Source organism: Eimeria necatrix, genomic scaffold (assembly GCF_000499385.1).
Source record: "Eimeria necatrix Houghton genomic scaffold, Enh_scaff264, whole genome shotgun sequence".
Taxonomy (NCBI): Eukaryota; Apicomplexa; class Conoidasida; order Eucoccidiorida; family Eimeriidae; genus Eimeria; species Eimeria necatrix.
This window is the reverse complement of record NW_013653198.1, coordinates 1-25,566: the sequence shown is the minus strand read 5'-3', so window position 1 is coordinate 25,566 and position 25,566 is coordinate 1. Positions and strand designations below refer to the sequence as shown.

General features: G+C 49.0%; 2 protein-coding genes across 2 annotated transcripts; one reads left to right on the top strand and one right to left on the bottom strand.

Annotated features, from left to right (window-relative positions):
- Positions 1–3,956: 3,956 nt before the first annotated feature.
- Positions 3,957–17,730, bottom strand: ENH_00036150 (hypothetical protein, conserved; the record flags this gene model as incomplete). Its single annotated transcript, XM_013580427.1, has 34 exons — positions 3,957–4,058; positions 4,407–5,041; positions 5,297–5,443; positions 5,633–6,002; positions 6,282–6,677; positions 7,039–7,287; positions 7,632–7,899; positions 8,050–8,161; positions 8,342–8,504; positions 8,716–8,845; positions 9,019–9,091; positions 9,219–9,511; positions 9,745–10,017; positions 10,257–10,439; positions 10,571–10,748; positions 10,951–11,077; positions 11,267–11,393; positions 11,577–11,839; positions 12,045–12,241; positions 12,391–12,494; positions 12,618–12,682; positions 12,984–13,114; positions 13,272–13,503; positions 13,677–13,824; positions 14,057–14,181; positions 14,338–14,474; positions 14,718–14,840; positions 15,070–15,156; positions 15,303–15,537; positions 15,725–15,909; positions 16,135–16,317; positions 16,513–16,609; positions 16,903–16,955; positions 17,145–17,730. The coding sequence occupies 34 exons, from the start codon at positions 17,728–17,730 to the stop codon at positions 3,957–3,959; spliced, it is 6,777 nt and encodes a 2,258-aa protein (XP_013435881.1).
- Positions 17,731–21,411: 3,681 nt separating this feature from the next.
- ENH_00036140 (transmembrane domain-containing protein, putative) lies at positions 21,412–25,212 on the top strand (the record flags this gene model as incomplete). The annotated part of the gene is made up of 5 exons (XM_013580426.1): positions 21,412–22,740; positions 23,531–23,656; positions 23,904–24,295; positions 24,493–24,567; positions 25,059–25,212. 5 exons carry the CDS (start codon positions 21,412–21,414, stop codon positions 25,210–25,212), a joined length of 2,076 nt encoding a protein of 691 aa, XP_013435880.1.
- Positions 25,213–25,566: the final 354 nt, after the last annotated feature.

The window sequence follows — 25,566 nt, the reverse complement described above, 5'->3', positions numbered from 1 at the left end:
GTTGGAAGTGACTTCTTTTTTTGATTTGACTTTTGAAAAAGTTCTCCAAAGAAATCCTTTTCTCCCTTTCTCAAAGGGAACGCAATAGGCCTAAAGTGGCACTCCTTAGCTAGCTAGCTAGCTAGCTAGCTAGCTAGCTAGCTAGCTAGCTAGCACCCTAGGCTCGCCTGGCTAGCCAAGTAGCTCCGCCAGTAGCTAGCTGGCCAGCTAGCTGGCTAGCTAGCTAGCTAGCTAGCTAGCTAGCTAGCTAGCTAGCTAGCTGCATTTTCAGCTTCCATGCTGAAAGAGGCCAGAGCTCGCCAGCCCTCTGTGGGGCCAGAAAGGATTGTTTTTAAAACAGTTACAAAAAAATAAAAAGCCGCAGTGAGACAAAGTGCCTAAAGTCTGCTGCTGGCCTACTGAGATAGGAATTCCAATCTGCTGCTGTTTGCAGTTTGGATAAATATTAATAATTCAAATTCTTTTATTTCTTCAGTCACGCAGCACCCTGAGAAGCAAACAGACTGTGCGCACGTTTCGCCAGGTGTACGTACACCTGAACTCTGGCCCGTGAAAGCCCCTCAAAAGCCACCCTGAATAACTTTGCGAATTACTTTTCATTTTTTGTTTATTTTTGTCCATTCAGATCTTTCTTTTCGATCTTTTCCTGCTGACCTGTATATAAAAGTGGCAATCTTTATTTGGTCGCTGCGCTTGCCGTCTTCGCTGCAGCAAATGTCTAAAAACATGTCCACTTGTTCTTCTGTGAGCTTAACCCCCATACCTGGCAGCAAGATGAGAAACAAAAAATAAAAGTTCAAAGAAATAAAACTTTATTTGCCGAACTAGGAGGGGGAAATCTACAGAAAAAGACATGTTGCTCACAAGTGGTGTGCAGCAGCTGCATGTTTGCGTGGAGTGCTTTTTTAAATAAATAAAAAGCTGCTGCTGAAACAGAAATAATGAAAATGCTGAGGCAGTCACACAAGAGAAGTTGTCTATTTAAATAAAATGAAGAGACAGAAGAGAAAATAAAGACATGTGTCAGGCGTCGCTGGTGTCGATACACTGGAGATGCACTCTTTCTTCCCGTGCTACGAATAAGAAGCAGAAAAGTTTCAAAATGTCCAACAAAAGAGTTAAATAATGGACAAAAGAGTTAAATAATGAACAAATAAAACGAAATCACAAAACCAGAAAATGGAGAAAAGGGGATAGATATCCACAGAGCAACAAATCGCCACGCAAACAACGGCAAGCAACTGAGGACTTATCCACTTAGCAAAACTTTAAGCTGCCAGAAATGAAAACTCGGGAGAAAAATATAAAATAAAAAGAAAAATATAAAAAAGAAAAACACACCTAAGTTTAGCAGCATGTCCCGCAGAACTGCCCTGGGCACGGACTTAGCGCCTGGAGGCGTTAATTTGCGGAGAGCCAAAACGAGGGCTCTTTCGATGGCCACATCGTTGTAGACCACTTGACCAATGGTCAAGAGGTCTTCGTAGTCGAACTCGCCTCGATCTGCGTATTCTGGAGAATTAAAACAGAAAATAAATCACAAAAAGTCAGGAAACCTGCGTTGGTGAAGTCCGAGAAGTTCCTGGCTTGCAAGGCGAGAATAAAGGGGGATAAAGGGGAAAAAACGGAGACGGGGAAGCTAAAATGAACTAAAATAGTGGAGTTATGAAAGAATAAAACGAAACAAACAAACTAAATTAACTCGCAATCAGAAGATGGAACAGTTTAAAGGAACAAAAGTTGCATCGAGTTCGCCACTCGCCTGCCTCCAAGGCCTTCTGCTCTCTTCTTGAAAGACAGACTCCGATGGACTTCAAAAGGTACTTCATTTCGGAGACATCCAACTTTCCCGTTTTGTCTTTGTCGAAAGCATGAAAAGCCACTCGCAGTTCTTGTCGCTGCGTTTCACAAACGAAACTTAATGGGAATTCGCATGCATTAGCTTTCCCTCTGCTTCCAGCGATGATTACTTGAATTTAATTTCAAATTGTTTTATGATTGTCCTCGGAAATTTCTATCAACTGCTTCAACGAATGCACACAAGCCCAGAAGAAGTCCTTTTTCGCGTGTCTCGGAGGCAGTCACAGCGGGTGAAGGGGGGGTTAAGAATTGGAAAGAGATCAAAATTTACTTTCAAAACTGTTTTTGAGCACTTTTAGATGCTTATTTAATTCAATTAGTTTGCCAATTTATATATATATTGATTAGACATTCACTTTGACCAGACCTCCCTGTGTCGGGGCTATGGGAGGAAGTGTGGATTGGCGACTGGGGTGTCCTGTGGCCGTTCCCCAATAAATTTGAATCTTCTTCTTTTAAATTTCTCTAAATATGATGTTAAAATAATAAAGATGAAGAAAAAGTGGAGGTAAGTAAGCCTGAGGACTGGTGAGTGGGCGGTGGCTTACTCGCTGAGACGACAGGCCGAAGGGGGTACTGGACATCCTGGCCGGTGAAAGCTTAAAAAATTAAAAGCTTAAAGTTATTAGAGGCAATTCAAATTAATAAATTGAATAAATTAGGCAAAGAAATGGGGCAGCAAAGGCGAACCCGACACATGATCGGCCCAGCAGTCCCACTGGACCACAGCCATCATTGGCTGCAGGACACCAGGGCCGAATGGAGAGCTGTCCACAACTTCGTGTGCAGCCCACACAAAATCAAATGCTTTCTCGAAAATAATCACAGATTCTTTTGAATTAATACACTCATTTGATTCATTAATTGAGCTGTTTGATTATTTTCTTCGCAGTGAAGATCTGCTTTCATTGCTGCCCGATTCGCGGAGTGGCTGAGCGCCCTGCACTGAACCCTCTACACAGCTAAAAGCACTCAGTTTAGCTAAACTCTGGCTCAGAAAATACTAATAAATAAGCCAGAAGGTTACTTTGAGAAGTTTACTCCCCTATATCTGGGCCCGTGGCACATGGTCGCTTGTTTTCAACTTTGTATGTGCCTTTTTTGCATGTCTAATGCCTCTCTTTTCTGGGCCGTGTCACTATGTTCACATTTTAGGGATTTGTACCGTACTGTTGTGTGCTGGAAAGTGGCCCCTTTCAAGCCTTTGAGTTGCGTACGTTTTTACCTTAAGATGAAAATAAGAACATTGTATTTTTCGGAATTCCGTGGAATGATAGGCTCACCACATTATCGGGCATTGTGGCTGCACTTTGTGTGCATTTACACTCTAAGTTTCAATACTAGTGAGTTTCACTTTAACTTACCCAGCAAGCCACGACGCGCCGTATTCCGCCGCCCCCCTCCAGCCCTTAAGGACTTTACCACTTGTTTCCGTTGAAGTGCCTCTGTTGGCTTCTTTTTCTAAAGGAAAAGCTTACTCCCTGGCCACTCACAAATCAGAACTGCTTTTCATAAGGCATTTTGACATCACAGGGACATATATACATGTATGAGGACACTTTACTTTTCACAGATACATACATGTATCAGGACACTTTACTTTTCACAGATAATAGTAGGCAGTCGATCTAAGCCTGGGCGCTTCAGGCCATCGCCAACAGTGCCACCAACTGCGAGATAACTTGAAATTAAAACCTAATTAGACTTATCAAGACAAACAGAGCTAGCCAGTGCTTCTCGGGGCTAGTAAGCCAGCAAGCTACTGTGTCTGGCGCGCCTAGCCAATGCGTCTGTTGGCCGGCAGCTCGGCCTAATACTCGTGCTGTATTTTAAATGCCACTTAAGGATAAAGTACTTGTTTTTTTCCCTTTCACTGCATCCTGGGTGAACAAAATGTGAAATTTAAACCGCGTTTGGTTTCTGCCCAGGCTTGCATGGTGGCATGAAATTCGACATGAAATTCGACATGAAATTCATGAAATGCGACATGAAATTTGACATGAAATTCGACATGAAATTCGAGTTGAATTGCATTTTGTTCTTCTCATTTGGCCAGGCCAGCATTGCTGCCCAGAGGGCGGGGGGGAGTGAAAGCCTCACGCGCCCATTGCGCCCCTGTCAGCGCGTTGGCTGACTTCAACGAAAACTTCCTCCAGAGTGGTCTCAGAGACCATGTAGGCCTCCACAGCGAAATGCGCCTGCAGCAGCAGCAGCAGCAGCAGCAGCAGAAGCAACGATCGGAAAAGCAGCAACAGGTGCGCTGGCAGCGAACAGCAGCAGCGTAAATCGCCGCCCGCTGTTCAAGTCCATTGAGACTGCTTGTGGTGTAGGTCTCAAAACCCGTTTGTTTTCACTTCCCGTATTTCATTGAGCCTAGGTCATGAAATGTTTAAGCCTCGTTGCATCAAAGTGTAAACAACACACGACAGGCAGTGTTATAGGTTTGCAAGGCGCAAATGCCTGTGTTACCCTTCCCCTTCAGGCTTTAAAACACCAGTAAGGGAAACTTGCAGTTGCAAATCTGTTGCTGAAGTCTTCGAGCTCACCTTGACTGCTTCAACTTCGCGGAATATCGTAGCAAGAGACGCATCCCCCTTCACGATGGAGGCAGTGACTTTGTAGGCCATGCGGTGGAGCACTTGGAGTGCGGGCAGAGCTTTCTGGAGAGTGCTGACAAAGCGGCGGGGCAGTGAAGGGTCTCTCGCAACTGCTGCTGCCTCGAAGACGCATTCAATCTGGTAGCCGTGGCCGTAGTGGGACCTCAGCTCAGCAGAGGTGCCCAGACATATCATTTTGCCCCTGTGGATAATGCCCAGCCGGTCGCTCAAGACCTCGCACTCCTCCATGGAATGGGAAGTTAAAACCACTGCCTTGCCAGTGAGTTGGCTATTCTTGGCGTCCTCAATCATCCTCCACAGCACCTGCCGGCTTTCCGGGTCCACTCCACAAGTGGGCTCGTCTAGAAGCAGCAAGTCCACTTCTCCCAGCATGGCGATGCCCAAGCTCAGTTTTCGCTTCGTGCCTCCTGAATAGGACTTGACTAAACTGTGCATGTGCTTCTTGCAGCCAATCGCATCGAAGAAATCCGAGCAAAAGCGACGAAGACGAGAGCCGCTCAGGCCCAACAAAAAGCCGTACAGGTAGACATGCTCAGCTCCAGTCAGTGTGGGCAATAGAGCATCTGCAAGACCAATCAGCAGCAGCCCACAAAATTGCTCAGTCAAGTTGCTGTGAAGGCTGTAGCTCCTCAGGCCATCAAGGTCTGCTAAGCTCACAGTCACCACTGTGGTAATGCTACCAGTCCCATTTGCCATCACATGCATGCAAAAAGGACAAGTGCGCAATATTGAGTGAGGGGGAAACCAGAAAAGCAGCATGTGTATGCTTTAAGGCAACAGCGCGCTGCACTGGCGGTGTTACAGAAGTAACTCTTTACCGGCTTGTGGGCAGTAGTGTAGCTTCTCGCGCGCCTTCTTCGTGTGCACAAATGTATCCCAACCCCCAATAAAGACAGATCCGCCAGACTGACACATCAGACTGCTCAAAATATTGAAAGTAGTCGACTTTCCAGATCCGTTCACACCTAACGAAAGGCAAGCAGATACATATAAAATCCGCATGCAAGAGCTACTGGACAATTCCAGAAACAGCGGAAGAAAGAATTCGAACATTCCGCAGAGGAGTTCACTAAATGGGCGTTCCAAGAGGAGATAGACAGGACCAGTGAACCAAATAGCAAGGGTATTGCATGCGAACTAGCGGCACAACGTACCAATGTATGCAAAGCAGCTGCCTCTGGGGACGCAGAAAGAAACCCCTTTAAGGGCTCGAGTTGGCTGTGCACGTTTGCAGCAGCGACACAGCGGCCGGCACCAGAGGCAAACTTGGGGGCAGCAGCATCCCAAGCACCGCTTTATCAGGGGTGCAGGATAGGTCTTTTCAAGTTTGTATACAACGAGCGGCAGCTCGGATTCTTCCTTGCTCAAAGCAGCAGCATCTGGAGAAAACACATTATTGTCTGCAGGCGAACTATCACCAATATCTCCAATGCTGGAAGGATGATCTAAAGACACCCCAAATTTGTCAACTCGGGAACGCTGCCGCAGTCGGTTGACTGCGGCGGCTGCTCTCGCCTCTTCGTCCTGCATTAACAAACAAAGCAATACTGTTCTATATATGGAAAGCCTCAAATAACGAATTTTCTACTGCATCAGATCACGGTATATGGTTCACAGGACAAAGATTCAGGCGCATGCAAAATACGCCCGTTGCTCTGAAGCCCACGACATGCGCCAAGCAATCAGCAAGCCAGCTTGTGCTATTTTTGAACAGCAAATGTGTCAGTGCAAAAATGAACACAACTCGTTATTAATTACCGTTGTAGCAATGAACAAGCAGGTCCGGCAACTAAGCCAGCTCACCTTGACGTGAAGACAGAGAGCTCTGTTGTTCATTTTTCCTGCGATGAAGAGGGAGGTGCACCGCCTGCCCTGCCTCTCTACCGCTGTGAGGCCTTCACTGCTTGCAATGCGGCTACGCCGGCGAAGGCAGAAATTGCATATTTTTGAAACCCTAACAGTGACAGGGCGGATAAGTGCGTGCAGCAGCTTGTGCAGGGTGGCCTGGGCCCTGGCTTTGGACATGGGGTAGTTAATGGCACAGTCAACAGCTATGCAGATTGCCCAGTTGAGCAATATTGTGGTGCCCAGGTAAAGCAGCGGGCAGCCGGTCTTTCCGAACTCCATCCAATTCACCAACTCGGCAGGTTTTACGGAACCGCCGGTCAGCTGATTCATCACCGCCAAGTTACCCAACAGCTGTGAAACGAAGTCGCAGCACAAATCGGTCAATCCTGCGGCCAGAAGCTCCATTTCATTAAGTTCACTTTCTGCGACAAGGACTTGAATACGCTTAAAGCACTGTATCTACTGGTAAGAATATATAACCCATTAGATAACTTGTCAAGTGCCCTACATGCATATATTCACACAAGTTTAAAAGTGTGTTTGCACATGCACAAGAAACTGAAAAACAGCAATGCACGCAACCTGCAGGCCTGTTTGGGGATCCGGCATCGGAAAGCTCTTTGTTGACAGCTAATAATGCTTGCCCAAGGCAAGGCAGGCACAACATAGGAAAATGCTAGCTTTAGAAACAACACAAACTTGCGATCCTTACCTCACACAGCGCAGCATGGGGAAGCAACATGAATATATATCTCAGGTATTTGCTGTACATCCCCTGAAGTCCGCTGACTTCGGTGAAGAGGGCTTGAATAGACGGCAAGGACCATCCCAGCAGCAACATCACAATGACAAAAGTCATAGGCGAGTCGACACCCATAGATATCGCATAGCCCAAGGGACAAACGGATAAACAGAACAACAACGAGCCAAGAAGGAACGCTCCGCGCTGATGAGGCCCAACCTGAAAAGAAGAATAGAAGCAACAGAATAATACAAGCTCTGAGTCGGCAAACGAAAGCAGCAGGCTTGATGGCCCCATTCATGCCTGCATAGAACACTAAGAAGGAAGTAGCTATAAAGGGATGATTATATCAAGTATATGAGAATCTCAACTATGTAACTGCCTGACTGCTCAACCACGCCAAGTGACTAATCTCATGGGATTTGCGACTACATAACATGCGCTGGCGGGCCGAAGCTAATTTTCAAAAAAGTTGAACGTAGCCGTCCACGTGAATTGGTGTTGGCAAATATCGAAGCTGCTGGCCTTGCTGCTGCGTGCATAGGTCTTCTGTGGGGCCTTACGAGGGGTGTAACATCGACCCAAAGTATCATTCCGAAGATGATTGAGCAGGGAAGTATGAGCAGGATGATGTCGACAATGTAGCTGGAGATCCAGTACTGAAAAGGAGTGACGCGGGCCAGAATCTGCTGGTGGCGCACCTTTCGCACTCTCTCCACTATGCAGACTTTACCCACTCCGGCCGCCACAAATGAATACGCAATAATTGTGAAGAAGGCCACCACGATGCCGTCCAAAGCCTTGTCGTCGTTGTCTTCAAACGGCTGATTGCTGGAATATGAAGGATACGAGCAACGCAAGAGAAAGAGCCTAGAATGGGGCCTCTATGCTACACGCACAGCTGGACTTCAACCCAAGACTATCCACCAAGGGCCCATCATAAAGCACGCAGCAAGAGTGATTGATTAACTCAGTGCCCACCTAATGAAGACGGCATCCACCACTCCTGTGCGCTGCTGCGCTATGCAGTTCAGAAAATGGCTATAGTGCAACGGCAACGTGTCCCGCAGAGTGGAGTTATGCCAGATGGTAACTGCAAGAGATCACACAGACTCGCATAAAACTTCAATTCTTGCTTGTACATTAGCCTCTTTTGTGCTTTCTAGGAAAGGAGAGAAGCAGCAAGACTGCTAGTTGCAGCGGCACGCTGCTGCTGCTGCAGCTGCTTTTGCTGGCATCTTGTCTGCCGCTACAAATTCAAGTGCCTGCTCACCTTCCAACTGGTTTGCTGCATCGCTTATGTCTGGTTGGCCTCCAGGCACCACGTAGGCGCCGAAGCGGATTGGATGAGACCCATAGTACTCGTCGAGGAGAAGTGCGTACATGCCGTCATTGGATTTGGCCTTTTTGGAAACGTTTTGGTGAGTCATGTAGGGCTGCGATTATACGCAGGGAATATGAAGAGTACTTCAGAAATGGGAGCCCATATGTTGTATTTCCTAACCGCACGATGAAGACTAAGCCCTGAAGCACATGCCCTATACTATGTATAAACTTTCCTTATTGCTGCAAGACAATACAAAAATTTGCCCCCCAAACAATACCAACCCAGCTCATCCTTGGAGTTACACTTAGTGCAACACCTACTGAGTAGCACTGGTCAAGAGCTTCGACGACCCAGCCGGAACCTCCGTAGGGCACTTCTGAGTGAATGCTCTTGGGCAGTCGGTATTCGAAAAGCTGCTGACCCGAGATGGGAACGCGAGGCTCCGACTTCCTGGGGAAAGAATCAGAGTATAATGGAGGGACACGGGAGCTTAGGTAAGGGAAAAGAAGAAAATATAATTAGAAATGTAATTTATTTGTTGCTGCAGCACCCTACTGCATATTCAGGATAAGAAAGAGTGCAGGGGCGTGCTAGAGGCGCAGCAGTTCTTAGCGCTGACTCACTCGCCTCGCAGGTAAAGCGTTAGACCCATCAGGATAAGTGGAATGAGGAACGAAACCGTTACGAGAGCCCAATCTGCAGTACACATTAAGAAAAACAGAAGCAAACATATGCAGTGGAAAAGTATACTTGCTCTACAGACAAAGCAGCAGCAGCGCTGCTAAGCCCTTCTCACATGGAAATCTACAGTCTGCTGGCTCACCGCGGTAAAGTAGACGAAGCCTTTTGGTTACTAATGCACGTAAAACTACAAGTTGCCATAGGAAGCCTCGTCTAGAGCCCTTGCTGGTTTGATAAGCAGACAGCCAGCTCGAGTGTCGGGTCTGAAGTGTACTGTCTGAGGCGTAGTCTGCTGAAGACGAACTCCCGAGGGTCCAACCCTCTTTCTGGCTTCCCTCTTTACCCGATTCCTGCGGCCTGGTGATTGACGCGTTTGGTTGAGGCTTCCTGGAAGTTTCATTGAGAGAACGACTGGGAATATTTCCCTCTTGGTTCCTGCACGCACAAAAGGTGGAGTCCTTACATTCCAGTGTGCAGCATGCAAGAACGGCTGCGGGGCTTTCTTTAGGCTCCAGACAGCATACACGACAAGTCTGAGAAGACTAAGACGAGAAATAAATATTCGCAGATCAAGAAAAGACACAAAAGGTCTTCTTGAGATGTGTACAGGTATGGCAAAACAAACGAAAGTACACAAACAGCCCCTGCTTTTATGTATTCCTCCTCACCTAAGAGGAAGCGTAGCTGCTGCAGAGGAAGGCACTGAACCTTTCGGCTCTTTTGGTCTCGGCAAAGAAGCCTCCACTGCAGCATTTCCACTATTACTTGCATCTCGAATGGAGCCTCTGCTCCTGTTGTTTTTCTTGTGTTGCAAATCCGGTGAACGCCTTTGCGTGGCGATTCGGACAACATTAAGGAACACTTCTTCTAAGGAGGCAAACCCAAGAACAGTGCTCTCAACTCCGTAGATGGCACCCCGATTTTCCAGCTCAGAAAAGAGACTGAAAAAGAAACGCATGCATCAAGCAACAATGCAAAAGTCTATTTAACCGTAGTAGTTACCATATCTCATTGAGGGAAACCAAGGAGGATGCCCGCCATCCACTTTGAGGCGGGTTTTCCTGCATAGGTAGAGCCAAGAAGCTCTCAATCTACACCAAGTTGCTCTGGCAATGGGACACTCCTATACTTTACCTCCGTATATTACATTTCCACATTTAAAATAACAGCAGTGACTCACAGCGGAAGCTGGAAGGAGTGGCAGAATGGTGAAATGATGCGAAGCTCGTGCCTTGACACCTCCTTGATGGCAGGGGGATATTCAAATGTCTGCAGCAATTGCTTAAGCCTCTTCTTTGCCTGCTGCTCCTCGCGCTCGTCTTTCTTCTGGAATATAATGGATATGATATAGCCGCTTCCGAATCTGGAGTACAAAAGCATTTCCCCAGAAAGGCAGACAGTAAAAATATTTAGCATAGGGGCAGTGAAGCAATACGGAGAGCAAGCGCTCCAACTTAGGCTCTTTCTTAATTTACTATCTCCCTATTTGCCCACCGCGATTTAAGTGCCAGTGCCGTCCCCTCCGATGCAATCACTCCGTCAACCATTATAGCCAAACGGTCGCATAAGTAATCTGCCTCTTCCATCATGTGGGTGATGAGCACAATGCAGCGGCCTTTGCTCAGGCCTCTCACGGAGTCCCAAAATGTTCTCCGGTAAAGAATATCCATGCCTATAGAAAACGGGATTTGCAAAAAGCAAATTATATTGCATACTGCATGAGAGAAAGCCATACTTTGCCACTCTACACACAGTGGTGACAGTAAGGAGGAAAAAACACGCGAAGCCAATTAGAGCACTTTGTTGCGCGAACTTGGCTTTGGGTGACAAAAACAAATATTGCGATTAAGGGAAAATCGCATCACATGCCTTACCCGCCGTGGGCTCGTCGAGAAAGACAACAGTGGGGTTGCCGAGGAAGGCAACTGAACTGCTCACGCGTCGTCTCCAGCCACCACTGAGAGCTCCCACTTGGACTTTGGCCATTTCCGAGAGCCTCATCTGAAATCAATAGCAATTTTAGTGGATTCAGTGATTGGAAGTAACCAAAAACTACGGCAAGAGCAGCAAAAGGGCATTTGCTGTGGAGGCGGTTTGAATACAGTAACAGTGGCGCTTGAAAAGCTTCACGCGCACATATATAACGCAAAGATAATGAGGTCTAAGACGGGCCTAGCCTCCAAACTTTACCATCATTACTAGCTCCGCTACTTCTTCTTTACGGCGACCCCTAGGAATCCCGCGAAGGGCTGCGTAGAGCCACAGTGTCTCTTCAATGGTCAAATAGGGCAACAGCACATCGAACTGAGGGCAGTACCTGAGAGTCGAGGAGCCACAGAAAGCACAGCAGGAGGAAAGCGTCTGACGGTTAGTGGAAGCAAAGTAGGGCATTGGGCATTCCTGAAAGTTTTCACGTTTCCTCGGGCCAAGAGTTCAAAAACCAGAGCCATCGCACTTATAAACTGAACAAAACTAGCCTGCTGTTGTGCTGATTATTCACCCAATGTTGCACCGCGCGTGAGACGGGTGGTGCCGCACCGACACTCCACCAATGGTGACATCTCCGCTGGTCGCAGCCAGAGAGCCCGTTATGACGGAAATCAAAGTGGACTTTCCAGCTCCGTTCTGACCGAGAAGTCCAAATATCTCATCACGGTAGACTTGAAACGAAACGCCTTTGACTGCCTGAACCGATCCGCGGGCGCACTTCCGAGTCCGCCAAGTGCGGAAGTTTTTGCATACTCCCCGAACATCAAGGAGAAGCTGCAGAACAGTCAACATCGAATGAAGAGGCATTTTAGGCCGATACAAGTACCATTATTGTTTCCAAGTGGCGGCCCTTCAGGACTAATGAGTGCGACCAAATGGCAGAAAAAAGGAGCTCTAAGTTCTACCCTACAAACCCAAAGCCGCCAATCCAGTGAAGGGACCCACTACCAGTGCTGCGCTAGCTGCTGGCTGGCCGTACCTTGCAGTCTTCATCGCTTCCTCTGCTTTTTATGCTGAACGTATCATCGTAAGCCCTGCGGATGCCCTCAGGATCACGCGGCAACCCATGCCGCGAGCTTCCGTGTGGACGGCAACATGAAAAGCAAAGCCAGCGGCGCGCGCAGGACACAATGGGGGCCAGGAAGAAAAGCGGATGTTCTGGGCTCCCGTTGGATGCTACAGACACGGAACGATCACCCGTAGGCTCCAGCGCAGTCAATGAGCATCAGTTCAAGAACTAACAGTGTAGGGGCGGTAAGAGGAGAGGGCACTTAACTACGTAGGCATTTTAGAAAGCCCTGGTTTGGTTTTCTTAACCCGCTTACTTGGCAATACTTTGTGCAGGTAGGCTCCTAGGAGAGTGAAGAGAACAGTGCTCAAGCCCAGAGCCATGTACGTGTCCGCCAATGTGATACCGAGAGAAGGGAAGCTTCGTACACAAAGAACCACCACACAGTTGTGCATGTAGTTGTGCAAAAACGGATAAGCCGGAAAAAAGCGCCTATATTTATAAGGACCTGATTGCGTTTGAACTCAAGGAAGAACCTCTCACTTAGCAGTGCTCCTGCGGATGCCTCCAACGTAAGGTTCGTTGAAAATCCAGGCAATATCAATTCCCTGCGCAGGCAGAGCACATGGGCAGGTGGTGGGGCAGTGAGCTTAGCCTGTTCAGTTGATGCATTATAATACTACACAGAAGGGTACATTTATTTACTTTTGTATATGTACATATGCAAACAGAGGTGCGCAAGGGAATTAGCGCATCTGCATGCGGTCTTGTGCTTACAAACCTAATCATGTGCGCATACGCATATATATGCACTAGTTCAAATATGCGGATGAATCCGGTACACCTACATAGACACAGACTCAAGCATAAAACGGCAGTTTGTCTTTGTCTATTGGGCCTGGTGCTTACCACGCCAAGTGCCGCTGCAGGGCAGGCAACCATGATGGACCACTGCAAACGAGGGTCCCATGCTGCACTGCCGAACCGTTGACAAACAATGGGGACCCAAATAAGGATATACCAGGCGCAAGCGGCCATTGCTGAGCACAGGACACCCAGCGGACACTAACACTGTGTGTGCCAAAGGGCTCCACGATGCAGGACTGCAGGGGAAAGCAATTTGAAAAAAGGTGCAGATCTGAGCCACTAAGAAACCCCGGGTGTTAGGAAATCGTCTTGTGCATATTTTGTACTCACCTGCAAGGTTTCCGTCCGTGAAAACGGCGGTGACTACCAAGGCGAAGGCAATGGATGCCAACAATGCCAACGACAATAGCGCCACAATAAACCAGATGTCACTCAGGGTGAAGGCGAAATGCCTAGATAGCACGGCCACCACCGAAAGGGCTGGTACGTTGTAGAGAATGAAGAAGAGATACCAAGACAGCCACAAAATCTTGTCGGATATTCCCAAAATTTTGAGCATGTTCTGCACAACGCAACCACATGCCACCAGAACCAGTCACACCAGTTATTGCGGCTTAATACTTAAAAACTGAAAACAAGCCTCAGTGCTAAATAAATGTTGAAGCTACTTGGCGGTATTTGGGGCTAGGGTTTCAGTTAGCTGAGGTCTAATAGCACAAAGGCCCAATAACTCACTTTGAATCCCGTTTCCTTGTCCACCATGATTGCCTTCACCACTTGCCAAAGAATGCAAACGAATAATACTACGAAGGGTGCTGAGCACGAATGGGGCTTTCCTTGTCGAGATATCACAGTTGCAGGGGCGAATGGCATCGCCGACTCTCTGAGAAGGCATATCAAGAATTTTGCAGACACCACTGGTTCTAAATCACTACAGGCTACATAGGGTGCCAATCGTACTGTCATGCAAGAGTTTTGCCTTTCTAGACTGTGCACCTCCGCCTTCCCGCAGTCGAAACAGTTCTTTCAATAGCTGCCCAATGGCAAACAGTGTACTCTGAGGGGAGCACCTGAAGTGCGCCTTTACAGGTTAGGATAGAGTTGAGAAAACTTACAAGAAATCGACTGGGCTGTAAGCTCTGCGCATGGGGCCACTAATGCCCCGCAGCACGTTGTGCAAAGGGCCCGCAGCCGCGACAACCAAACCCACTCCCATTCTTTGGGTGCGGGTGTAGAAGCGCTGCAGGGGCACGGACATTCAGTCGGATGCTTGGTTGTTCTTCTCGTGCACTGCAGCTGCGAGTGTCTGTAAGATCTCATGTGCCAGCTGAAGACAAGACGTAGCTTGAGTGCAACACGGCAAGTAAGTTATTCGAAAGCGTCGAGTCAAACGTACTCTCTGGAGCAACTGCATCGAGGAAGTAGCAGGATCGCATCCATCTTTCGCCGCTCGTCTCGTAAACAAACGAACCATGCCGTAGCCAGGGCCCAGCAGCCACGTAGGAAGCAGATGCCGATACGCCTGTGACACGTCTGGAAGCATGAAAAGGCGCACAGGGCGAGGCTAGATACAAATCCAACACACATGCGGTGCACAGAAAGGTACAAAGCACACAACTGGATGCTGGCCGATGTGGGCGCACTCCCTTAGAGTCTTGCGGGATTTCCGCCAACAAACATGGGAAGAGTACACCTAAGCCTATAATTCGGCAAACTTGTACAAACACACCTAAAAAATCCTTTACACGTAAATATGGATGCATACTTTGCACTCACTGTTTGAAGAATCCTGCATGCTGGAAAATGAAATGCAGAGGACAAGCGCCATCATTTCAGAGAGGTGGCGCTCGGCTTCGCCGACAAAGAAGCTCAACAGGTCGGGGTTGTTTGATGAGAATGCTAATGAGGGCTCACAAAGCGCAACAAAGCGAGTTTAGAAGGCAAGCCACACGAGGCGACAAGTCCTGGCTGGAACAATTTTGCGTGTTCTGCACGGCTTGACCTAGTTCGAGCCACTGCCGCTGAATGTACGCATGCCGTTTTCCACGGTAGTGTGAATGCCAAGGTAAATTTTCAATGCAGCAATATCACACTGCTAAATCCATAATACTAGTCAGATAACACCTACCGACACTGTCCAGAATGGGAATACGGCCGAAGTAGTCAAATACTTGAAAGAAGGCTTGCGATGTGCGGTACCATTGAGCTTGAAACTCTGAGGCAAGGAAAATACACCAAAAAACCACAAGTCATCAATCATTAAGAAGAATAGCAATTGCTGCTTCTGCTGCTCATCTGTGGTTTGCGCTCGGTGCCTGGCTTTTGTGCATTGGCACTGTTTCTCATCATGAGACGGCATACCAGGCGAGCCAGTGTGGATCTCGCGGACTCCAGTTCGCTGTAAGTTGAATACATGGGCGAGAGTCAAGAGGTCCAGAAAACCTCCAGTAAGATGGCCATAAGGCTGGCCTTCTGCTGCTGTGCCCACTACATCTGCCTGGAGCAAGAAGTTAGTTCCACCAAAATAAGTCGTGGAGTTGTACGGCGTGTAGTGTTGCTTCAGAAACTTCACTATGTCATTTTTGAACGACCGGGGCTGCTATCATTCAGGGCACAGCAATCCAAATGCATACCACGCTGCATCTCTTCCCCAGAAGCCTCATAACACCAGTATAGCTGGCCACCTCCGAGCTAGCTGGCCAAAATGCGGTGCCACCGCTACGCGAAATGGCACGCCTAAATCTACACATTCAGTGCTCCTCGAAATGAACTGCTGGGCTTACTGTTCCCCGGCGCACGTGCATCCTTATAGTGACATCCAGCTGTCCCGGGGCTGCAGCTCTGCAGACGAAAGCGGCATATATGGGCCGCTTTCGTTCAGCAGCAGAAGATCGTCTGTACTTGTCCAGAGCCTTTTCCGAAGGAAACGAAATGAACAAATCAGACTCGCTTGTCCTGTCCATGAGATCTGAAGTAGTTTGCATAAATAGAGCAGATATTTGAGTTTCAGCTACAAGTCACCTTTGCAAGGAGCATTCCCAAGCCCATTGCTTAGGGCTTTGCATCCTCCTGCAGCAGCGTTCGTTCTTCGAAGTTACATAAACCAAATAAATCCACACGCGCTGCACCAGAAGTTTTGCTTCTACGAACATAGTGCTTGGAGTTCAAATTATGGAGAATTGAGGCGGCTTACAAGGGTTTACTGTCTTTACGAACTTCTCCATAAATTGGCGAAGCTGCTGGCAGTCGTTGCCTGACTTGTCCACGAAGGCCATATAGCCGCCATAGTACAGCACCGCTGGAAGGTACATCAGACGAAGACCGTCATAGCGCCTACCAAATGGCGCCATCAAGTTGGTCGCGGAGTTGCACAAGCCTGCAAGCTCACACAGCAGAAATGAACATGAGACTGCAGGAGGCTGCAGCTGAAAGTTCTCTTAGCAGACAGTTGCATACTACAATATTGCAGTGTTTCTCTAAAACTGCGAGCATTCTCTGTGGGCCCAAAAAATTGTGAAGACGGCCCCTGGGGCTTTTGAGCTCCCGGAATTGAGCAGTACGCAAAACGTACTGCTGTTTTTTTCCAAATCGCCCATCATGTTCCTATAATCAGCAAAGTTGCAATTCATGTAGATTTCCTTCGACATGTTGGCAGGCACAAATTCCACCTGAGAAAAACGCCAAAGTAGGGGAAACCTTTACTCAGGCTAGAGTAGAGCTGTACGGAAATCTTCCATTCCTTCCAGTGGAAGCGTTGGCACGCGGTTAAGTATAGCCAAAGTATCAATATACTTATTTCTTATATCACTAGATAGGATAGGTATGCTTAGAACGATAAGAATATGTACGTATACTTCCACATCTTGATGCTGCTCTTACTGCAGCTGACTGCAAGTCTCAAGCAACTACCCCTCTGCGCCTCTTTATTTACTCAAACGCCCTTTACTGCGGCATGGCTCACCCCTGAGTCCTGGTAGTGAGAAAGAATGGTACATGCCGACACCACCAATATCACTGCAGACAACGACAGCCACAAAGAGGCAATTTGAGTCAAACTCCAGCTGGTTTCCTAGTTTTAAGTTCACAAAAGGAAACGCCAGCAGCCGCATGTTACTACATGTGTTAAATACATGGCGTTGAAGGGGTCTGGAATAAGATTAAGTTTCTTGTCTTGGCAGCTTATTTCAGTCTGCAGTGTCTTACCTGGAGCTAAAACGCCTATGAGACTCATGATGGGATATCGAAGGCGGAATGTAAGCGCGCGCCACAGAAGCACCAGAATACGGTCTGTGGCTTGTGAAATTTGATCTAAAGCTTTGAGAGGGCAGCAGCGCCACTTCTGCTTTTTGCGCGGCTGCTCAGCCTCGCTGTGTGCAAGATCCATGGCGGGATATTCAGCGTAGGCAAACGAAGAGTCGCTCTGCACGTCTAGGCTATCTCGTATGTCCCTTTTAGTAGCATCAAAGGACTTGGGTGCCTCCCGTGCCCCTCTGGTGGACTTATTATCGCCAGTGCCTCCATGGTTTCCAGAACAAACTGCTGGGGCCCCTGCTGGAAGGCTAGATGTGGACCCCTGTGATTGCTGAGCCTGCGCCTGGGCTATACGGGGAGTCCACCTCGGCTGCTGCCTACGCAGAGGCGGAGGCGTTAGAGGGTCTCGCCCTCTCCCCGGCTCTGATGGGGAAGGCCCGCTGCAGAGACTTGAGTTCCCATCTCCTCCTGCTGCTGTGGCTGCTGAACGCACAGGGGCGGTGCTGGCAGAGGCTGTCTCGGGGCTGATGCCCGACATCGCTTTGACCCTTTCCCCTCAAGGCCACCCCAGCAGATGGGCCTTCAAGACTCTTTCTGGCAGGAATGGTCCACATGTATCCTTGCGGCGTACTTCTTAGGGGAAGCAAACCCAGTGCTGCAGCGAGATGCAGTTGAAATCTGGTGTTGATCAGCCCTCTGCTCTTGTGATGGGGCGCTGTGAATGATCATGTAAAGGGAGCAAGACGCAGTAGAACCTGTCAGAACCAGTGTGCAACCGACGAGCAAGGAGGTGTTCGGAATGTGATGCAATAAAAATAAGGGGATTTAAAGGAGAGTCACGGATGACCTCACTGCCACTGCCTGACGGCGTGCGCGTATGTTGACTGCTGATGCACTCATTCTTTCGATAAATCCCCTACAACAAAAAACAGAATTCAGGGAGGAAATCGATAAGTTGAACTGGAGTTGGTGTGGGACCGCGTAAAACGGTAGTCGCGCTAGCGGTGATGCGCTTCCAAAATCGACGTGACCACTGGGCCAGTGCATGAAACGAATGGTAACATACTGCATTTAATCCCGCTCTTTTTTTATTTATCACATATTTACTTTTACTATTAAAGATTAATTTCTGTTTTCACTGGCTCAATGCGGCTTTAGCAACGACATGCATCTTACGCAATATCGACGGGGCCACGCCCCTCAACACGTGTTCTTTGCACACCGTTTAAACCCGCTTTCTGCCTTCGCATGGCTTTAACAGTAAAGTTCACAAATTTTAAAAATACCCTGACTAAATGGTGTCTATCCGTTTTGCTTCACAGCGTAGCTTGGCACCGGCGCCGTGGAGTGTGTGTGGTGACCCGCACAACCGTTACCACATTCTCGCCCACACAAAATATACTAACGGAGGCACCTATACTTTAGAACGGCAAGAAACATTGAATTTATCTTTCTATTAAGAAGCTGTAGTCTATCTTTGTGGCCTGTTGTAGGCTCTTTGGCCACTTCGAAGCAAACCCCAGCAAACCCAGAGCCTTGCAATGCTTGGGGCATTTCTGTCTCAGCAGATTATCATAATAATCCTTGAAATTATGAACTGGGGTTGTTCCTATTACAACCTATGCAACACAAAGGAAGGTGCAACGGAGCTTACTGAATGGGGCTGCGGGAGAACCATGGAATCTCCAAAAGAAAGCAATGTTTCCTTGTCGCCTATAAAACTAGTGGACCAGGATCTGATACTCTTCCTGTAGTCTGAGCAGCTGTTGCCGCTGCTCAAAATTTAGCGATAAACGAGTGAAAGAAGAGAATTTGTAGAGAGAAAATCGGTCCCACTGCGGGATATGTTTTCATGGTGTGCAAAATTTGCTTGAGAATGTCGATTTTATCCGTCTTATTAAAGCCCTCACTAACAATAAGGCGACCAAATTGTTAAAGTCATAACAGCAACACGCAGGCAATGCACTCCGTGTATTCTTTTACGATTTTTCGCTGCATTTGGTAGTTTCTTACGGCCTCGTCTCTCAGCCCTCTGTACAAAAAGTACGGAACTCCATGTAAACGCATGAACACGCTTCAATAAACCCTACATCGGCATATGGGCAAGAACATGCATTAATGCATGCATATATACACATGAATAAGCATATATTTGTCCAATGCGCGTATGAGCAGACTTCGCATGTGAATATTACATGCACACTTGGTTAATTTGAACATTTTCATTTCCTTTGTCTCTCCTGTGGCAGTTCAGCACTTATCAGTACTTATTGAAACTGCCAACGGAAATCTGAGTTATTCCTGGAAGCTCATTTTCAGTGCTGTTTGGACAGCAATGTGCGGCTAGCCAGCAAGCCGTGCGTTCTTCAGCAGAATGGCTAGTTTGCGCATAAGTTAGCTGCGCATCCTCTGCGCTGCTGTTTGTGACTTGTATATCTACCAGTGTGGCAGTATTCTCTATTTGATTCGCGTGAGTCTTGAACAAGCGTCTGGAATGAAGCATTTTTGAAGACTTGAACTTCTCGGTGCCCCCTGAGGGGTCCCCAGAAACGTAGAAGCGTGGGACTACCAGTCTGGCTAATGTCCTGGGAATAATGATTAAAATGAGCCAAAGATTCAACACATCAAAAGCACCTGTAGCTTCAATTGCGTCTGCTTAACGTGCCATCCGTACAAATGGGTGGAGCTTCCTACACATTGTTGCACCTCTGGCACACAAAATATTTTGAAAATGATGGAAAAAGAGAAAATTGAAGAGGAAGTTGAAGATATTCTAGACAGAGTTCTCTTAGTGAGTGAGTAAATACTGCGCTTTGCCATGCTGATGCTTAACAATTTGCGGGTGTTTGGCAGTAACCTTCGCCGCGTGCAGCCAGCCCCAACCCTCTAGACTCTTTTTGCTGTATTGCAAGCATATTTGAAGATATTCCTAATGCATTTGCGCAATAATAATCAAGAGGAATGGGCAAACGGACGGAAGAGAACAGAAGCGATTAATGATGCTGCCGCAACCGCCAGAAACCACAGCAGGAGCAGCAGCTGCTATTTCAAAAACTCAAACAACTGCATGTCCTATCTCAAATCATCAAGTAGGTAAGGTTAACAGATGAGTCTCTCAAGCCCTACTTCCCCCAGCTGGCCACTCAGCAGCCAAAGGCCACAATTCCCCGGCTGCAGCAGCAACAAGAGCAGTTTTTGAAAGCTCTTTGTTCGAAATATGCGGCTGTGAAATGCACAGGAAGGGGCAGGCAGTGTTTCTATGCTGAAAACCCATCCCTTGGTACTTTCTGACACTCGAGGTGGAAAGCTGCAGCTCTTGCAGCAGGTAACGAACTATGGACGCCAACCCGCGTGACGGCTTGTGTCTAATTCCAATTCATAAAAGAAATTTGCAAAAAGGAAGGATGTCAACAGTTTATTTCTTCTTCAATGGCGGCTCTTGGATGTGGCAATGACGGCGGTGGCTCTGGGCCGGTGGTCAGCGCTGCTGGAATTCCTGCGGGCGGCCGGCTAACTACGGCTTTTCGCCCAGAATTGCGGGGTAATACAGCCAGATGAAGTTTATTAAACAATTTTAATTGCAAATGAGAGAAAAAAAGGGGAAAAAGAACGGCAGTTGTGCCCAATTCGCACTGCTAAAGTTCCTCTTGACCCTCACGGCCGAGACGTGACTCGATCCACTAGCTACCGTTCCCGGCCACATTACGGGCTCTCGGGATTATTCGTTCTTCATTTATTCCCCCGTAATACTAATTTGTCCCTATTTCTTCCATTAATGGGATTAAACACGCTTTTTAATCCCTTTCCACCCTCTCCCCCGCGTTCGCTGCTTTCCATCCTCACTAACGCCGCGGCGGAACTGCTGGTTGGCTTGTTTTGGCCTCTTTTTCCTTTCTTCTGCTCAATTCCCGTACTCATTTTACTTCATTTGTAAGGCGCTATGCCCCTTCGAGACTGCTGAGGAGGCCGCGGGGGGGCCACCGAGCCACGGCGAGCCAGGAGGCCCTCGACTCTTGTCGCCCTTCTGTAGGTATGGTTTAGTTCGCTACTTGTCATTCATCTCAGCTCGAAATTTTCACTTCCTCATTCTGAGACATCCAGAGTCTTTTTAGCCAGGACTGAGTCCCTGCTCTGCAGCTGCAGCAGCAGCAGCTGCAACAGCAACAGCCCTGCAGCAGCGCCCGCAGCAGCAGCAGCAGCTACAGCTCTCCTCCCACCAATGAGGCAAACGCTGCGGCCTTGCTTCACCTCAGCTTCCCTCCTGGGGGCCCTTTTGGCCTGGGCGCGCAACACCACAGCAGCAACATGGGGCCCCGGGAGGCTGGGGGGCACTGCAGCAGAGCCTGTGGCTCTTCAAAGCCGCATGCAGGACATATCCCAGCACACGTATGACCCTCAGCTGCAGCAGCAGCTGCTGCAGCAAGAGCTTGCTCAGCAGCAGCAGCTGCAGCAGCAGCTCCACGAGCTGCAGCAGCAGCAGCAGCAGCTGCAGCGGCAGCAATACTGGGATAGCCTCAGGGGCAGCGGGCCTCCATCTCAGACCTTTTTGCACCTGCAGCTTCAAGAAGATCCGGGCAATGGTTCTGCTGCTTCGGGGGAGGCAGCAGAAGCAGCAGCACCGGTAGCTTTAGCAGCACCAGCAGATTCTGCAGAAGCAGCAGCAGCAGCAGCAGCAGCAGCCCAGCCAACAGCAGCAGGCGCAGCACCAGGGCCAGCTGCGCAGCCTGGAGAAGCAGCACCCCAAGCAGCAACATTCCCTGCGCTGCTGAATCCTCCAGCCCCTGCAGACACAGCAGCAGCAGCAGCAGCACTCCCGTCAGCAGCACTACCAGGTGCAGCAAGTGCACCAGCAGCAGCGCCAGCAGCAGCACCAGCAGCAGCAACACAAGCTGGCGTGTCTCCACTCTATTCAGGACCCCAGGGTGCTCCCGGCATGGCAGCAGCAGCTGGACCAGAAGCAGCAGCAGCAGCGCCGGGAGCAGCAGCAGCACCGGGAGCAGCAGCAGCATTCCCCGCACCTCCCGCTGCAGCACCAGGGCCAGAAGCAGCAGCAGTTCCACCAGCAGCAGCAGCAGCAGCAGCAGCACCGGCCGGTCTGTTTGCTGCGCAGCAGCCTGCTCTCTTAATACCACCTGCAGGGCCTCAGCCTGGGTTGCTGCCGCAGACAGCAGCAGCCCCGCAGCAAAACGCGGAAGAAGCTGCAGCAGCTGCAGCACCAACTGCTCCAGCTTACCCACCAGCAGCAGCAGCAGCAGCAGCGTTGCAGCCCCCCCCACCGCAGCAGCAATTAGGAACCATCCCCAGGGCAGCAGCAAAACTGGAGAAAGACTCCGCAGCAGCACAAGACAGCTTGGAAGGCGCTGCTGCTAGTGCTGCCGGGGAAGACAGAGCAGCAGCAGCAGAGACAGCTGCAGCAGAAGAAGAAGCAGCTCAAGCTGCAGCAGCAGCTGCTGCTGCTGCTGCAGCACAGGAGGCTCTCGACACGCAGCAGCAAGAAGCAGCTTCCGGGGGGCGCACCATTGTCCTGAAACATGTTGCATACCACTACGTAAGCTGCACTCTTCCTTTTTTTCGAAAGTTAACTTTTTAAAATATTTCTTTCTTTGTTTTCTCCTTTTCTTTAACAAAAGAGAGGAAGAAACGTACAAGAAAAGGGCTTTTGAGTGGCTCTAGACTTCGATGGTTTTTTGGATTTTGATTCTTTTGCTGCTCTTTTTCTGTTTTACTTCAACTATTTGTTTACTAATGGCTGCTCCGTGTGAAAAGTCGAAGCCAGAGTGTTTTTTTCTGAAAAAAAATGTGTTCTTTCTTGCCTACATAAGGCTGAGGTGTACGTACACCGCAGACTCGGAAGTCTTGCTATTTGCAACTCAACCCGCTGCGGCAGCAGCTGCTGCAGCAGTTGTTGCTGCTGCTGCTGCTTCTTGAGTTTTCTCCCCTTCGAGGCTCTCCATATGTGTATGGATAGGTTAAAGCTACCATTTAGTTGCTTCTTTTTGCTTTCTTTTTTATTTCTGTCTCAGTTTTGTTTCCTTCATGGCTCTTCATGGCACTTTCATGCATTCGTGTTTCTGTCTTTATATCCTCGACACTCAACGAAATGATTGTCTCGTGCTTACCTGCAGCTTTGCTGCTTCAGTAGTTTGTATTTTCGTGGATTTTTGAATTAATTGCTTCGTTTCATAGTTTTTTGGCGGACAAGTAGGGGTCTGGAACAGTCAAGCGGGATCTAATCAGCAAAGTGATCTCGTGCTTAGACTAGTAAATTTACAGAGTGACGAGCTAGTTGATTATTTGCCATTTTGTTGTGTTTTATTTATGTTGTTTATTTGTTGCAGGACTCGGACGTGTGCCTGGACCAGTGCTCTTGCTGGCCCGTTTGGTCCTTGAGCATTTTGGTTTTCTGCTTTTACTCCGTTATTACTTTCATTGCCTTCTACATGACGGCTTCTTTGTACTCGCAGGCAAGTGTGGCCCCTTAAGAAAGCGAAAGCAGCAGGCAGCAAACAGCAGAACATACCAAGTTAGAAGTAGTGCATTTGCCCATAGAAGAGGGGGGCCCCCAAGTGCACAAATATTCGCATGCGCTGTTGCACAGCCTCTTAAGCACTTCGGCATATTGCAGAGTGGAACAAAGAATAGTCTATTTTCCCAAACAAAAGCTCCATTTGTGTCCCAAACTTGGTTTTTGCATGCGTTGTTTGTTCCCAGGGACTGTCTGCCTCGAACTTCTACAGAGGCGGGGGCAACTGGCTGCTGGTGGCTGGAGGCATTGGACTTGTGGTGGGGGGCATGGTGGGGGGCTTGGTACCCCCCTCTTGTTGGGCGGGGGCCCTCTACCTGGGGGGGGCCCTCATGAGTCTACTGGTGGCCACAGTGCTTGTGGGGCGCCGCGGGGCGTGGCTGGGGGCCCTGGGGGGCCTCGGGAGCGGGGCAGTCATAGGTGTCTTTACTTACCCCAGTTTGGGGGTTGCTGGGATCGTCGCCTCCACAGTTGTGGGGCTGCTTTTGGGGATCGTTTTGGGCTTTGCCCCCATCTTCAGAGGACTCAAAATCAATGAAAGATACATTTGCGCAGGCCTTCGCTCCAGAACACCATCCAGGTGAGGCTCAGCTGTACATACACCGCATCTCCGAACTCCGGACTGAGCTGCAATAACTCATTTCTTCTCTAAGCGCATGCAGCGGGACTCTGGCAGCAGCTTTGTGGCCGCTGCTCCTTCCTGCTGCTGCTGCTGCTGCTGCTGCAGTTTATAGGCACTGCACAAATGTCTTTGCTGTTGTGTCTTTTATGCCTCAGCACTGCTTCAGAGGAAGCCAGCAGAAGCTATGAAGGCAGCCACGGGACGAACAGTAGCCCAATGGGCTCTCGACGGTGAGCTCCATTTGGGTCTTGTGTTGCATGCAGTTTGCATGCAAACTGCACCAATTATTCAACTATTTCGCAGTTGCACTTCAACTTTTTCTACATTTGTCATTTAGAACTCTAACTGCCTAATTTGGAGTCCACAGAAAAAACTGTCTTCGCCGCATAAGTGCATTGGGTGGAACTGAGTCCAGCTTCACAAGGAGCCGATGACGCAGCTGTTTCTGCAACTGTCGCTGTTAGCGCTGCTGCTGCTACTACTGCTGCTGCTGCTGCTGCCATTGCTGCTTCTGCTGCTGCTGCTGCTGCTGCCAGCACTGCTTCTGCTGCTGCTGTTTCATTTTTTGGCTTTGTGTGTCTGTCCTGCTGCACCTTCAGCAGCCAGCGGGCAGCACCCAAACTTTCGCACGGCACGCAGCGCTATGCCCACTTGGGGCAGAACTCCGAAAATGAAAGCAGCACCCGAAAGAACACAGTTGAGGGTTTAAACGGGCCTGACGACACCACACCCTGACAGCAGCAGCAGCAGCAGCAGCAGAAGCAGCGGCTGCAGCAACAGCAGCAGAAGCAGCGGCTGCAGCAACAGCAGCAGAAGCAGCGGCTGCAGCAACAGCTGCAACAGCAGCTGGCGTGGAGATCCGACGCCCAAGCTGAGCAGCTGCAACAGAAAGAGCCGCAGCAGCAGCAACAACAGCAACAAAAGTGCAACAAGGTTTGCTGCACCTGCAGCAAAGGAGTCTGCAGCAAGGACTGCATCAAACAGTGCATCAGACTTTTCGCCTAACTTGAGTGGCATCTAACGATGCACAGTCAAGGCCGGCTTCGGCTCAGTTGTCATTTATTTAAAGTCCATTTAATTCGAAACTCTTATGGCCAGATCTGGAAGATCTGAAGGCACCGAAAGGCGCCGGGGGCCTCCCAGCTGCAGCAGAGCCTCTGTGGACCGGGGCTGCTGCAGCTTGCTGCTGCAGCTTGCTGCTGCAGCTTGCTGCTGCAGCTTGCTGCTGC